General features: G+C 36.2%; 2 protein-coding genes across 2 annotated transcripts; one reads left to right on the top strand and one right to left on the bottom strand.

The window, feature by feature from the left end:
- Positions 1-6,127, top strand: apela (apelin receptor early endogenous ligand). Its single transcript, XM_082164695.1, has 3 exons — positions 1-720; positions 3,041-3,130; positions 5,244-6,127. The coding sequence occupies exons 1-2, from the start codon at positions 618-620 to the stop codon at positions 3,127-3,129; spliced, it is 192 nt and encodes a 63-aa protein (XP_082020821.1). The 5' UTR covers positions 1-617; the 3' UTR covers position 3,130; positions 5,244-6,127.
- tmem192 (transmembrane protein 192) lies at positions 5,784-15,924 on the bottom strand. The gene is made up of 6 exons (XM_082164693.1): positions 15,787-15,924; positions 15,056-15,208; positions 14,675-14,936; positions 13,334-13,471; positions 8,355-8,457; positions 5,784-7,143 (listed from the first exon to the last, which is right to left on the bottom strand). Exons 1-6 carry the CDS (start codon positions 15,814-15,816, stop codon positions 7,032-7,034), a joined length of 798 nt encoding a protein of 265 aa, XP_082020819.1. The 5' UTR covers positions 15,817-15,924; the 3' UTR covers positions 5,784-7,031.
- Positions 15,925-16,439: the final 515 nt, after the last annotated feature.

Raw genomic sequence — 16,439 nt, 5'->3', positions numbered from 1 at the left:
TGTAAAAAAAAAGAAGTAGACTAGAGACTTTTGGACTCATATACACCACAAATAATTTTTAAGTATAATTTCCAAACACTTATTTCAAGTTATGTGTGTTTTGGGGGGTCCTTTCAGCTGCCAGCTTTCTTCCCTTATTCATGTGGAGTCAATATGTGCAATGCAAAGTGTGTGTGTGCAAAGTGTGTGTGTGATGTCCCATGTCCCCACCCAGTTTTAGGTCTTCCATACCCCTCCTTCTGTTGTACCCTCTCCTCCCCCTTTCTCTTGTCTGTATAAAGAGGGGGTGAAGCTATATTGTCTCGACTGGACATTCCCACTCATCAGGTCATCTTATCTAGCTAGCCTATCCATCCCTCTGAGGAGAGAGAAGAAAGTGAATATCGCTATCTGAAACTTTGGAAAAGTTGGAGAGCGTGAAAACGGACTGCAGCTGCGCATCCACTTTAAAACTGAATCTTATATGAGCACCGAGAAAAAAAAAAAAATACTGAGACCGAAAGACACATAAAAGGATTTCTACAGTCCGTTATCGGCATATTCACAGAATTTGCCCTCGAAGGTACCGGACACATCTGAGGACACTCGGGTCTGCGCGAACCTCACACAGCATCACCATGAGATTCTTCCATCCTCTGTATCTCCTTCTGCTGCTGCTGCTGACAGTTCTGTTCATCACCAGCGCCGAGAAACAAGGTATCACAAGACCTGGTTTTTGGGGTAAAGAAAATATTAATTCAGCTATTTGAAATATTTGAATATCGACAAAAATGATGTTATGCAAGTCAAGTCTGTTAATTGTGTGGTGTAGCACTGGATCAAAACACTTGCAAATTAAGAAAAAAAGTTTTTGTTGGCTGATGTAACCTACCTGCAATTTTAAGTTTCTAACTTATTTATACGATTTTAGCTCAAAATATCATGTCAATTTTATTTAATTAGATCCCTATTAATTACAGGAAATCATATTTAGTATTGAATCACACATGATTCTGTTGAATCTGTTTGATGGACTACTAATTTGGAATGAGGTTTTCCGCGCTCTAACCCAAGCGCTATAACCTCGCACTGAATGAATTTGAATCACCGCACCCGACTGAAGCCACAGAAAAATTATACCCTAAATAATTTACCCGAGCTGTGAGTGTGTGGTCTAAATTAGGCAGTTTTACAGTGAAATAGTGGCTAAAAATAAAAATTGCGGACATCACGCAAAAAAAAAAAACAATATTTGTGATTCACAGATTCAAAAGCAAATGACTCTTATGAACAGGTTATTTTAATGGTTTGAATCAGTCTGACGAATTGCTCCCCCTCAGAGCGGTTACTGAATCAACATCTGATTTACTTCGGCCTATTAAACTGAGTTATCGTCTCGAAATAAAGTTTTGTGTACTGAAGGTTTGTAAAACAAATAGGGCAATCGTTAGTGACTTGTTCACGGGGAGTAGCCTAGTTAAAGACAAATTTATTTTTAAAATAAAATTTTATCTAAATGCATTACAGGCTGTAACATTTTGAATAGCCTCTAGGCCTATTCGGGTATGCCTGAAAGTTTGTAGTAGGCCTCACAAACTGTTTACCTATTCACCCAATACCGCGAGTCACTATGGATAAACGTCACCTCATTAGTAAACCAATCTTGTTGGCATATTTAGGTCTGTCCTGGTTAGTGGTCTGTGCACAGTCGTGGCTGATTTAGGGTCACTGCTTTGAGTGGATTTTAAGTGGCGCTTGACGCTTCTGAAAAGTTCAGTCTTAACTCCAGAAATGAGCTTGGGTTTCACTAAGCCCACACTTGACCCTTGACTTTAAAATAAATGTTTTTTTTTTCTATGTGTTTTTTTTTTTACAATTCTATACTAAATAGGACTATATGAATATATTTTACACTTGAATATAGCAAAGTTGTAAATAAACCGCAATTACGCACGAGACCAATTTATTTGTCCACTGTTTTGGTAGTTTTGCTTTTATCTAAACGCTTAGACATAGCCTATTCCAATAACTAAATGTAATTTAGCCTACGTGTATAGTGGCTACACTCTAATCTCCCGCTGCTGTGGCGGCTATGCGCAATTAATCTGGTGCCCGTGGGCGATCAAGCACCAGCGTTCATTGTTAGTCATGATGTTTAGCACAATAGGTATAATGCATTAGCATAGGGTGACTGCGGTGAAAGGGTGAAAGAGAGGGAGGTACATGGAGTTCGCATATCTTTAGTCAAAGGCAGATATAAAAGCGCCCGGTTCTCCTCCCGTGCGCACCGTGCCATTGTCCTTGCGCCTCTGGGTGAGAATCTAATAGCTGCTTATGGAGGGAAGTGACATGAGCGTTATCACAAGACCTCTGATTGTTATATTGCCTTCCAGATTGTTTGTTACCAACTGGGGAGACCATTCATTTTGATTTTATTTCAGGTAACACCCCAATCTGGGGAGAGTGGGGTGGGGAGTAGCCTACATCTCCCCAACCCCCCAAAATATAAAATTGTCAATATAAAAAAAAAAAAACAAAAAAAAAACCGGTTGATCTCTCTTGAACTGATCATAGAAGATTCACACAGAACTAAATTCAACAAATAAAATCTACATTGAACTAACCCAGCCAACAAAATATGTTCTAAGAACATTTTTATTACGTTCCCGTTAAGTTATGAAAACTTTATTTCTGAATGTTCAAAACGTCATTTTTTAATATTTAATTATTATTATTATAACATTAAGAGAACATTCCATTTAGCAAACATTATAGGAGTGTTACTTGTTTTCTCAACATTCCGAAACAATTAGGTAGGCCTAGGAACAATACAAAATGTTAGACGAACACGGTTCATGAATGATAGATGTTTTTGTGCTAACGTTTTGAGAACATTATTAAAAGCCAGATAACTTTGAACGAATAAGGCTGCTTTGAAACAATCTGTATTGTTATATAGCTCTATATAAATAAATGTGACTTGACTTGACATGAGATATATAGTAACTCAAGGTTAATAGTTCATAGCCCTGACAAGTGTTTTATTTTCCTCCCTTTCCAGATTTTCTCAACCTGAGGCGGAAATATCGCAGACACCACTGTCCAAAGAAGCGTTGTCTACCTCTTCACTCCAGAGTACCATTCCCTTGAGGTGAGACTTTAGTTCACATGCAGGCTATTTATTCCCTTTTATTACTCTGAGGAATGGGCAAATATTGAAAAAGAGTTATCAAAGGGGAGCATCATTAGCAAATCCAAATTCTGACATTCCTAGCATGTATTTGCTGACAAATAATCGTGAAATACCTTGAATTTACTTTTGTGACTCCTTGACAACACAAACTGATTCTTGACTAACAAGTGCGTGCACTTCATTTGAGAATGGTGTTTACCACTCCATTGTGATCTGTGGGTTTGTGTTCTGGAGAAAAGACGGCCAGATTAATTAACAATCCGCCTGTCGGATCTCTAGCGGCCCTAAGCCACAACAGAAACAGACGGAGGTACTTTGGGTTAAATACCCTGTACTAAATGAGCTGGGACATTATTGGATCTTTATAGCTGTGTGACTTTCTCTCGGACCGGGAGTAAACACAAACACTCCACACCCACCCACACATACACACACACAAAAGAGTGGAAACCTACATAGCCACACAGAGACACACAGACAGACGAGAAAAGCCCTACCCCCATAAATTCAACCCATTTTAACTATCTGCCACACACACTGTAAAACTTGGGTGGGACGCCTAGTAATGCCAGTCCTCAGAAACACCTGGTGGCCTTTTCAGTGAAGGGAGAACAGTTATGTAATGGTTTAGCAATAGAATTTAAAAGACAGAATTGAAGGAAAACATTTATATAGCTATAAAAAACAGGCTTAAACTGTTTTTGTGATCATCAATTGTTTGATCATTAATTCATTTTTAATAAAAATTCAATGTTTCAAATTTTAGGTTGTTGGTTGTTGTATTTCTTAGGTTTTTAGTGAAAGCCTAAGCAAGGACAAAAGCTAATTAGTGCAAATTAGATATCAGCTAGAAGCATACAGAACATCTGAGGCTCAGTACTGTGAAATAGGCTAATGTTATTCTGTATTGTCCCTGTTAAATAAAACCTCAGATAAAATAAAATAAATAAAATAAAAGTAGTCAGACTAAAGAGAAAATACTAAACAAGGATTCAAATATTAAATACCATAAATACAAAAGGGGGTCATAAGGTGGTACAGGGGTGAATGAAGTTTGTGTGTGAGGTTATGGGGAGAAAACGTCTCCTCAAAGACAGCAATTTCCGAAATCCTTGTCCTTGTAGGGAAATTTGTTGGTCCCCATGAGGAAAACAGCTGATAAATCATACTAAGTGATGTTTAAAAAAATAAAAAATAAAAATGCAGAACGTTTTCTGTGATGGGTAGACTGGGCACAGAATATAAAAATCATTATGTCTATGAAAATCCATGGAAACCCAACGTGTGTGTGTTTTTTGGCTGCTAAAGGCCTTTTTGTTACTTAAAGAGCAACTTGGAGTCGGTTCTTTCATAAAAATTCACCTGATCCCTCAAAATTATTTATAATTTTAAATAAACCAATTATTTATAACTCTTACTAATACTTGTAACAAAATATCTTGATATTACATTGAACATTTTACCTTTCACCATCATAAAATATTTAAAATAACTTTCAAATAACTTCAGCTTCAAATAATACACTTTCTAAAATTACTTTTTACACGACACAGGTCATTACATTTAAACTTTTGTTGAACATGGCATATACGTTTCCCAAAACCATGTGTAACCAACATAAATAAATAAATAGAGTACATAGGAACTTGAAATGTGTTTTAAAGTACATTTTTATCTAGTAAATGATATTGTATAAAATGAATGATATTGTATATATATTACAGTGCATTAGTTTTCTTTATCTTGACACGATCATTGAACCATGAGCACATGTTGTAAATGGTGATATGTGTGACACTGTATCTGCGGGGACACACATTCACTGTGACAGCCTACCGGAGCCGCCTACTGTTTTCAGACACTCTGGAGAGGTTGTCACCTTTAACCTTTACTCTGTGACCCCCACACAATGAGCCAGAGCTAGTCTGGAGTTAACAAAACACACAAACAGACACACACACACATATATATAGAATCAATGTCTAAAAGAAAAGCTGCACAAAGATCACATAAATATCCATTCAATAGCCGTGCATTGTGGATTTAAACTTTTTCTTTTGTTCTCCATCAGGTTTTACAACTCTAGAGGAACCTCTACGCAACTATCCTCATGATGCTTCTTCAAGCATTAGGAAACCCAAAGACCAGCAATGGATGGAAAAAGTTTCATATCAGACTCCCTGAGGGCTGTTCATTCGCCCATATATTGTAACCAAGCCATGTTAGTCACTTCTGAATAGAGGGAGTGTATTGTTTTATGAATGTTAGTGAACAAGTTATGGGGAGATCCACTGCAACAGAACACGCTAAAACTCATCGCTCAATCAGTTTGAGTTTGCCAGAATCATTGTAAATAGTAAGGACTGAATGAAATGTTTATATGTAAGTTATGCACTTCAAATGTTTTATTATTATCCTGATTAAATAAAAAGTGTATTGTCTTTTCACCTGGGCTCAACGCGTCTTATAATCCATACGGCTTGTCAAAGTCTTTCAAATTCACAAGCTGCTACTGTATGAAAAGAGGAAAAAGAGTGTGTTATACTGGGATCACTAGACTGTATTGTTCCATTTTTGATTGACAGCTTCCAAAATGAAAAGCCCCCAATCAGAAAAGTTAACATTCCCAATCCAAGATGGAGATTTATTTTAGCCTCTTTTAACATGGATCCATAGTCGATTTCCAAACAACAGATTTTCATGTTCAACACTTTTATCCCAAGTTTCATATCACCAAAATTGACCCCTGCAGACCCTCATGACCGTATGTAAAGGTCATTAAGCCTTTTAAATTATAAGATAAGTTTACCTTTTCTTTAAACCATAAAATGGCATGTGGTGCAACTCATCAAAAATGATTTATAATTAGAGTAAGGATTTATTATTTTGTACTAATACTTGTAACAAAATATCTGGATATCACATTGAAAAGTTTACCTTTAACCATCATAAAATGTCTAAAAACTTTTCAAAATAATAATTAAGATGTGTGCACTTACCTATGCTGACAGTGTAAAGAAAATTCATTTTTTATTAGGTTACACCACATGTCATTAAATGTAAACTATTATTAAACATGGCACAAAAAAAACAAATAGAGTGCAATTCTAAGAACTTGATGTGTGTTCTAAACTACATTTTCTATCTAGTATTATCTTATCCCTTTCTTTATCTAGACATGCACATCACCTACCGGACTCAATAAAATGTGTTAATTTGTATTCCCAAAAAGTTTCAATTTAATCCACATTATTTTACATAAAAATACAGTAGTTCAAACCATCTGTGAGATTAAGGACTAAAAAGGTCAGTATTTAACAAAGTTTTCTGAATGGCTCCGACACACCACCAGAAATATCCTTCCAACACAATTATTACACACAAAAGCAGCACAGACCCACAAAGCAAAAATACAAATTATGAACAATATAAGTCAAATTAAGTACACAATTAACTCAATTGCTGTACCCTCTTGTTCATGCTCTCACATACATGCACACAGAGAAACGGAAGTCGCATGATAAAGCTTTTGGTTTGATAAGATCACGCTATCCCACAAACTCATAATGAGCGTCTTTATTGAACATTTCTGCAGCAGAGGGTTTTTGACTTCCCAATTGCGGCCATTGTCTACTCAGACTTGTCGTCATGGAAACACGAGATCGTCGTTAGAGAGGTTACCAAGGATCGTTTCCCACAAAAAGTCTTCTGATCAGTGAGCCATGGCTGCCGATGCCAGTAAAGATAGACGCCCTCACACAGACACACACACACACACTCGCACGCACCGCTTCAGACCCCATCATAAGCACAAGCAGTCCTGAGTCACTCTCTCTGTTTGCACGTGTCAGGCTCTGATCTACTGGCCGGTCAGCGTGAGGATCCTCCTGCTCAGAACGCTGTTGTGCCGTTTCAGATAATCAATCAGGTCCGCCTGCTTTTCCACCACATCCTCCAGACTGGAGCCGTCCCTGTCAAATAAACCACAGAACACATGTGCACCTGTTTGACCTGTCCACAGCACATGGGCTTGAAATATATGTGTGTGTGTGTGTGTGCGCGTCTATGAAAACACTAGTCACACACACAAAAAAAACAGTACATTTAGGGATACCCCAATATGGTCTGTTTTGGCCGATACAGATAACTATATACTGTTCAGTATGAGAGATCAGATCAATCTGCATTTTGTGAGACGCCAAACGTCTACAGTGGAAAACTGCTCTCATTTTAAACCGGGTGCAAGTGCAGTAAATAATCTTTCTTATACTACAACCGTTTAACTAATTTAGGCCTACTACGAACCACTGGAATAAAGAAATTATACATGCCTACAGCCCAACTTCTTATTTTTATTTTAAGTAAACTTGAAAAAAATCTGGGTGTCTGCAGGTTTTATACTCGAACGCTAAAACAACAACAAATATCTGCCAATGGGTTTGGAATTTTTTTTTTTTTTTTTTTAAGGTCACATAAACCTTAAGAAATCATTAGAAAATGCTGATTTGGTGCTCAAGGAATAAACAGCAAACGATTCAAGAACAGCATTTATTTGAATTTATATATTTTTTGTTACAATGTGAAAGTCTTTACTCCCAGTTTTGATCTATTTAATGCGCCCTTGCCGAATATTAAAAATATATATCTTACTGACCCCAAACTTTTGAATGGGACTATATATATTCCAATGTGTTAAGAACTTTCTGCTATTGTATTGGTTTTAAAATGAAGAGCAGTTTCCACTGTACAATAAGTAAATAGGCTAGTAATTATTTCTGTTATAAACTTTATAATAAACAAATTAAATGAATAGCTATCAGTGTTACTAAAGTTTTAGTTACTAGACCGATATAATTAAAAAGGGAAATTTATAAAACGATAATTCTTAAAAAAAATATTCTTTGATTATTTACCAAGTACAATTTGTATGTATACTACTAGTCGACTGATATGTTTTTTTCTATGCCCAATATGGAGATCTAAATGCTAAAATTAAATATTTACTCTACTGAAAAAAAACAAAAAACAGAATGGACAAAAATTCACATTATCAACTTAAAAAGGCTGTTGGTTTACTAATACCTCTGCTAAACGGCTTCTCAAGATGGTCCAATATAAGCTGATTAATATGTCTATTCATATATATATATATATATATTGTTCTATCACCAATGTGTGTTACCTGAAGCCTGTCTCGGTATGCGCTTCGCTGGAGCACCCATGAGATCGCTCCTGTTCAGTCACATCAGGATGGGGCTTCTTGCTATTAAACTTCTTCACATGTACTGAAACACAAAAAATACAAAGATAATTGTACAAAAAAAAAACACAGGTAAGGTTTTCTCCACCCCCCTCTCATTCTTCTTTCCTTCCAATAACACTAAATATACAGCGGGGTCCAAACGTCTAAGATCACAATGGCTACTCCTTTAACATGATAAACAGGGAGAGTATTTACCATTGACAAAATGAGACAAGTTAAAATTGAGCCAGACAGAAATGTTGATAGCTGTAGTGTGCGTCTGACGGCGCAATGTGAGCTAGGTGTGTGAAGACACACGTTCAGTGTGTGTGAGCAGGAGTCACGTTCAGCGCGGATACTCTTCACCACAAGGTGTGCTAGTAGACGCGTGGTTAGTGTGTGTTTTGGGAGCGTGAGAACGCAGGGCAACTGTGGGATTTCACACGTCACTTCCCTCCTCTCTCACACCTTTAATGTATCTCTCAATCAGCAAACTTTCACTTCCTACACTGGAAAGAACAGCGAGTTCAAGCAGATTCGACCAGAATCTGAACCAAAGATTCTAAAGTCCACAATATGTGCATGATATCTAAAGAGTGGGAAAGAGAAAGAATTTTTTTTTATAATTGTAAAATATATTGACAATTATTTGGATAGCTGGTGTTGTGGTTTCTCTCTTTCAACATTCCATGCCTTTCTTCAAGCTTCCAAAAGTCAAACCAAAGTCACACACAGAGGAAGTAATAGTGTACAAATATATAGCTAAATGACTTATTTTCTAAATAATAAAATCTTCAACACTGGAAACTATATAACCGTTAAGACGTTTGGGTTCAGCAATATGGTTTTTTTTAAAAGAAATTAATTATAAGCATTCATTTACATGCAAAAATGTCTATTTCAAATAAGTACTGTCATTTTAAACTTTCTATACATTAAAGAATTCTGGGGGGGAAAATTGCGTGCTTTACCCAGCAATATTATGCAGAAGAAGAAAGTGTAGAAGAAATGTTTTTGAGCACCAAATCAGCATATTAGAATGATCTCTGACAGTGAAGACTGGAGTAATGGCAAAATTGATATTTTCCATCACATTAATTAATAAATTACATTCTAAAATATATTAAAATAGAAAACAGTTCAATTGTAATAAAATTTTACAATATTACCGTTTTTACTGTATTGTTTTTTATTAAATACAGCCTTGGTGAACTGGAATAGACTTCTTTCAGCATTTTTAAAAATGTCACCGACCCAAACTTTTGAACGGTAGTTTAACTGTATTATTTGCAGTGATGTACAACATTATAAAGGTTTGTTTCTGGGTGGAATTGTTCAGCTGTCTTGGCCATGTTGCGGACATCCCCAGACAACTATTTTCTCCTGAAGCACAGAAAAAGAAAACTTTTAAGCCACATACCAATGCCAGTTCGCCATTGGTCAGTCAAAACGGGTACTATATTAATACCACTTGTGGTTTACAGAACATAGACAAAATGCACAGAAGACCTTCAAGTTTGCTAGCGATCGGCAGCAGATCCCTTATATCTAGAGCGACAATGATGTCAGACAGAGCAATGCTTGAGATGTTAATGATACTTGGTGATATTTGTCTCTGCATTTTAATATTGAAATAATAACATGCTTATCCTCTAATGCTAATGCATCTTAAAGGTGGTGCTATAGGATCAAACATATCTGCCTAAATATAATCTACAAATCAAAGTGGAAAATATCTCAGGGTCTCTGAATACGCTCTAATTACACCATAATCACCTAAAACATTAACACACACATACACAAACCGCCGCGTTGTTCCTGACCCACACCTGGCCAACCCATCACAAACACACCAATCAGATAAAACTGCTCTTTCTTCAATCACCTGCAGGAAATGGGGGCCAACAGGCCATTGAGTTGGGCAGGAAGGAGATCAGGGATTCCCTCTTTAGAGATAATGCACACCTTTTCGCTCGCTCTGAAGTGTCATATAAGTGTAATATATAATAGTAAATGGAGCTTAAGCATTTATTTGAGACAAATACAGTGTATATGCGAGTTTAGATACGTAATGTTGTAAGGTTATTAGGGTAATTCGTCAGATCTGTCACCATACATCGAGAATAGGCTTTAAAGAATGTTTTTAAAGAGAAAGAGTGACAGTCTTTCTGATATACGTGTCACATTCCTTATATCTTTGCTAAACAGTAGTGCTTCCCTCCTCAAAAGACACCGTACAAATAAACACCATTACAATAAACCAAACCCAGCGGTCAATAATTCATGACATTTGCATTCTAACACAATGTTGCATAGAAGTCCAATCCATAGAAAAATGTTAGCACTTTTGTGCGACATACACTCGCTCTTAGAACTGAGAAGCATTTCATTCTGGAGCTCGGGATGAAAAACACGGTCAACTTTAAATCAATGTGTTCCCTCAAGCATCATATTTCTCCATTTCATTCCAATGGCATCCTTGAGCACATTTGAACATGACGGGGGCCGAGCGCATGTTCTCCGTGCATCGCGATAAAACAATGCCGGTCCCAATCACCTCCCTCGCCCCCTTTGAAGGGCCCTAAACTTCCTTTGAAGTGCAGAGGCGGCATACGGCCCATACAGAACGCTGCATTCATGTTCAAATGAAGAGAGAGAGGCAGAGATACAACATCACAGAGGACACTTCAAAGACCCTGGAGCATGACTCTGACCTAACTGCACCTTCCTTTAGGAAAGGGACAGAGAGATGGATATATGGATAGGAGGAGATAAACGGTGGTTAAATGGATAGAGATCACTCGTTAGCACAATAAATGTGAAGAAAATAATTGGTTTTTGATCGAGACTAGGGTTCATTTTTTTGGAATCATCTCAAGTGCGAGTGACCAAAAAAAAAAGTTTCCTAAATTTGTAATTTAGGAAAATGCAATCTAGCTACATCCGTGTAATGTCTACAGACAATTTTTTTTTTTTTTTTTTTACTGAATATATATAGTTTAAAAAAATATATATTATCAGCATAACAATTTGAGTGAAAAGTTTAAATAAAAAATGAATATGAATTTAACATTTTCAGCAGCACTCAAGCTTAATGAGATCCAGTTTGTGTGAACCCTGATAATCATGTTATTTTATCCACAAGTTTTTAAAATGCTCCAAGGAGCATCCTGTGCTTCAATGGAAGCAAAAATAGAAATATAAAAGGCGCAGGATCCTAAATATTTAATATAAATTTTACATCAGAATTTGAAAAATAAATAAATAAATACATAAAACATTGTGAAAACGTTATTTCCAGATTTTTAATCAAAGATTTTTGATGTGGACTTTTGAACCTCACTGGACCTATATATAAAAAAATTGGGGTTTAGTAATGTTTTTGAAACACTTATACTCACCATTTATTTTATATTATTATGAATATGATTACAATTTATAAAAAATGTAAAATAACTTAAAACGTAATTTATTCCTGTGATTGAATTCCTCAATTTTAGCATAATTACTGCAGTCTTCAGTGTCACATGATCCAACAGAAATCATTCTTATATGCTGATTTGATGCTTAAGAAGCATTTATAATTTCTTATTGTACTATCAATGTTGAAAATAGTTGTGCAGCTTAATATTTTTGTGGAAACCATGAAAAAACTTTTTCTTTGATGAATAGAAAGTTCAAAAGCACAGCATTAATTTAAAACAGAAATCCTTTGTATAATTACAAATATATTTACTGTCACTATTGACCTATGTAATGCATTCTTGCAAAATGAAAGTATACATTTCTTTTTTCTTTTTTTTTTACTGACTGCAAACTATTGAAATGTAGTGTATAAGCATACAAATACAAAATAAAACACATCTAAAAGATTCTCCTGTGAAAGAGTGATATATGAGACACAAGGTGATATCTACTGATAGACCTCATTGAGAATGAAGTGAGCGAGTGAGGGTGTGTCTCTATAGATAACATGTGGTCAAGCTTCACTTCACTAATCATCTCTGGAATCCAGGCACTGATACGAGAATGTGTGTAAGTGTGTGTGTGTGTCAACAGTAAAGACAATGCCATGGTGTATTAGGGTGGGGTGGATTCAGGTTGCCTTTGGCAAAGATGAGCTGTGTGTCCATAACAAGCCTCTTCCCCCCACATATGGTCTTTCTCTTTGACATTCTCTCAAATATCCCCCATCTTCTCCATCCCTTTCCACAGGTGAGAAAAGAGTTATTTGTTATTTTATCATAAGGAGCACAGAATGCGAGAAAAAGAGGCTGAGAGGGACAACAGCTGCCTAGTGTGTTTCTAAAGGGGATAAGGACAGAAGCTTGGGTATTGTAATGCATGCTGGGGGAGGTGTGCATGTACAGTCCTTGAGGCAACTACTACTTGCAATTAGCCCCCAAAACAAGGGTATTTTTTGTGAGCGGTAGCATTGCAGAGACTAGCTAATATATGATGATGTGAGCTTCACAATGACCAATGTTTTCTACAGAGAAACTAAAACTACAGAATTCTACTGTCAGAAGGACAACATATAGTGCAAAAAAAACACAGCTTAATAGCCAGTGAGATATATGAAGAGTTCAGATGCAAAAGCCTCTAAGTGCCATCTGAAATTTTCTTCTAGAATGATCATTTTTATCAAGCTCGTATATTTAAGTTCAGTAATTTCACTTTATCATTTAAGTGAAATTACTGAACTTAAATATACGAGCTTGATAAAAATGATCATTCTAGAAGAAACTTTCAGATGGCACTTAGAGGCTTTTGCATCTGAACTCTTCATATAGATTCTATTGGCAGGCAGGTGTAGCAAAAATATGTGTGAGAAAAATATAGGAGGTTTGGGGTATGATTCCGTATTAGAATAAACCATGAAGAAATTTTGTGCGAATGTAACCAGTGTGTGGGAGTACCTGTATATCTAATCAAGCATATAAGTGACAGCAGTAGTTCCAGACAGATGATGGACAACAGAAGATATACAGACAGATTCTTCACACTTGCATCCAGCAGAGAGGATGGAGCAATTACAGTCAGGATCAATGCATTACCTACATAAGAGAGGAGAGAGAGCAGTTCTGCATTATATCAGACACGAATATCTGTATTAGCCATTTAAAAAAAAACTGTTGATCACTGGTTAGGAGTGTAAATATTTCATTGATTATGGCTTATTAACTAGATAACACACTGCATAAAATCTGTGATTTAGTCGTGGTTCAGTTCGAATCAATTTGGTATGATTCACAATTATTTGCCCAAAACATGCACTACTGTTAAAACGTTTGGGATCTGTGAGAATTTTTTATATATTTTTGAAAAGACGTCTATTATGCTCACGAAGGCTGCATTTATTTGATAAAAAATATAGCAATATTGTGACATTTTATTACAAATTCGAATGAACTTTTCTCTTTTGATATATTTTAAAATGTAATTCATTCCTGTGATGGCAAAGCCGAATTTTCAGCATCATTACTCCAGTCTTCAGTGTCACATGATCCTTCCGAAATCATTCTAATATCCTGATTTGCTGCTCAAGAAATATTTATTATTATTAATGTTGAAAACAGTTGTGCTGCTTAATATATTTGTCATATTTTTTATATTTTGTGGAAAATGTTTAAAAAAAAACCCAATTCAGAATACTTTGATCAATAGAAAGTTTATAAGAACATAATTTATTTAAAATATTTTTTTCTAACATTTTAAAAGTCTTTACTGTTACATTTGATCATTTTAATGATTCCTTGCTAAATAAACGTTTTTTTTTTTCATTTTTTTGGAATGGTAGTGTAAATGTTATCATATTAGAATATTGACAAAAACAATACACCAGGAATGAAAGCAACTACATCAAATTAATTTCATAATCTAAAACAGGTCTCAACTCTGACCCTTGAGGTCCACTTTCTGCATAGTTTTCCTTCAAATCGAACACACCCAAACAAGCCTATCAAGGTCTTCAGGATTACATTAAAGATATAGGTGAGCTTTATCGGGTTTGGAGCTAAACTCTGCAGGAAAAAAGTTCAGAACCCCTGATCTAAACATTCCATAATCAATGTTTATTAACACTCCTAATGATAGCTTATGTGCTGCCATCTAGTGGTCATTTGTGAACTATAACACTGGTATTTGGACAGAATACTTAAATTAGCATTAGCAAGTTATTTATGGAGATTCCCTGTATGAAGTGGCAAAGAAACAGAGGGGGAAATGTGACATTAACATGGTGTGAAATATCTTTTCACCTGCAGAGTGAATGAGCAGAGGAAGGTTTTTTATTCCTCGGGTCAACCTGTAGAAGTCCAGGTAACCTCTCCGTCTCACAGCGCTATGTTGACGCTGGACAAATCTGTCAAATATAAAGACCATCACCCAGAGTGCAACTTTCCCCAGTAACACCACAGTCTTGGAGTCGATCCCCTGCAATGCTGCAGTGCACTCAGGAGTGTGCTCATCAGATATCCAGCAAAATAATGTGATTGCAATACACAACGCCACATAAATCACCTGCAAAACACAGAGAAATGACTCAAAAAGTAGTGAGTGTGTCACTCTGCAACAGGTTTATTATTATAACATAAGTTGGACAACAGTGTATGTTTTTGCAATGGTCTGTTTCTACTCACATGAAAAAACGAGAGGACACTCACTGCCCAATGAGTGGGTAATCCCTGAAACTCTCTCTTGATTACTGACTCAAGTGCATCTTGGGATACAAGTGGTCCATCAATGAGAGGGTCATCGTCAGTGCTTTGTGTAAAATCTACATTTGTGTTATTCTAGTCACCAAAACAAGAGAGACACATACAGGTTAGGTCGTGCGTTGTAATAGTCATAGCATCCATACACTACAGCAATTTGCTGAAAGCTGCTTTGCTAGCATTAATTGTTACTTTGAAGTCATGCATTTCAAAGTGTTAATACATGAACTGTATTAGGGTCCAATAATGACTCTATTCCAAAAAAAAAATGGTAAAAGGCTCCTGTCACCAGCTAAACGACCTAGAGAATAGCGCCATTATCAAAACATTGGTGACACGAATAGCAGCGTCATTATAAATTGAGACCAAAGAGACACTGAAAGTAGGCTTAACTCCTATAAAAAGTATAGTGTAGCCTATATTATTATTATTATTCAACTACTACATAGAAACAGACAACCAAAAGCAACAGCACAGAAAAACACGTGTTGTTACTTAAATATACACATAAACCAATCACATTAAATGAATCTGTCATTATCAAGGATATTTATAAAGGAACAGCTGCATTTCAACTGCTCTCGTGACTCTGCATTCGTACACGTTTTTAATACAAGTAGTAAGAACAGCAAGAGAAACAAAGTAATTATACACACGCCATAAGCCGATGTGCGCTCGGACTCCATAACCGATCATCACAGGCAAAGCCAAAACTCTAGATTTAAGCAAAAACCTCCGACATAAACATTTCTAAATTGGATTTCCGGGTGGCTGGCGATATAACCAATCCTACTATTACAAAGGCATTGCATATGAATATTAATATCGTTACGCGGCGCTCGTCCTTTACTCTTACGTGATTGGCTTAGAGTAGGACGTCAGTAGGCGGAACCAGAGGATGACACCGGATGTATGCAGCTGACACCGAAAGAGTCCGCTATATTGGTCCGGGCAAGACTGCTGCTTTTCTGGACAAAAAGCACAATTGCCTTTACATTTCTCAACCGATTTCAACGGTGTATAAACAACGTGGAGTACGAAAAAGGTTCTGTCTCCAATTAATTAGAATCTCACTAGTTAGAACTTGAAAATGATTTATTGTCATAAGGAATTTTACAAAATAAATCTCGCTTGTCAAGCATAGATTTGTTTTTGTTTTCTTGGTTAATAATTGTGGAGACGTCCCTAATGTAATATAATTTAATGTACATTAAACACGCATAACGTTTTTCATTGTGGAAATGTTTTATTTTTCTGTCTTCATCACCGGCATTTTAGCTTTTTCACTTGAATCACGTCAAAGGATGTC

This window comes from Leuciscus leuciscus (genome assembly GCF_965113295.1).
Source record: "Leuciscus leuciscus genome assembly, chromosome: 3".
Taxonomy (NCBI): domain Eukaryota; kingdom Metazoa; phylum Chordata; class Actinopteri; order Cypriniformes; family Leuciscidae; genus Leuciscus; species Leuciscus leuciscus.
Note: the sequence above shows the minus strand (reverse complement) of the source record. Positions and strands in the feature narration are given on the sequence as shown.

Bases quoted from the DNA above. Each gene is read 5' to 3' on its own strand.
- apela (XM_082164695.1), top strand. From the start codon at position 618: ATGAGATTCTTCCATCCTCTGTATCTCCTTCTGCTGCTGCTGCTGACA. The intron at 721-3,040 runs GTAAAGAAAATA...CTCCCTTTCCAG, and splicing joins CACAAGACCTGGTTTTTGGG to ATTTTCTCAACCTGAGGCGG.
- tmem192 (XM_082164693.1), bottom strand. From the start codon at position 15,816: ATGGAGTCCGAGCGCACATCGGCTTATGGC. The intron at 15,209-15,786 runs GTGTGTATAATT...TTTGGTGACTAG, and splicing joins AGCGCACATCGGCTTATGGC to AATAACACAAATGTAGATTT. The intron at 13,472-14,674 runs GTGAAAAGATAT...TCTCTTATGTAG, and splicing joins TCTGCTCATTCACTCTGCAG to GTAATGCATTGATCCTGACT.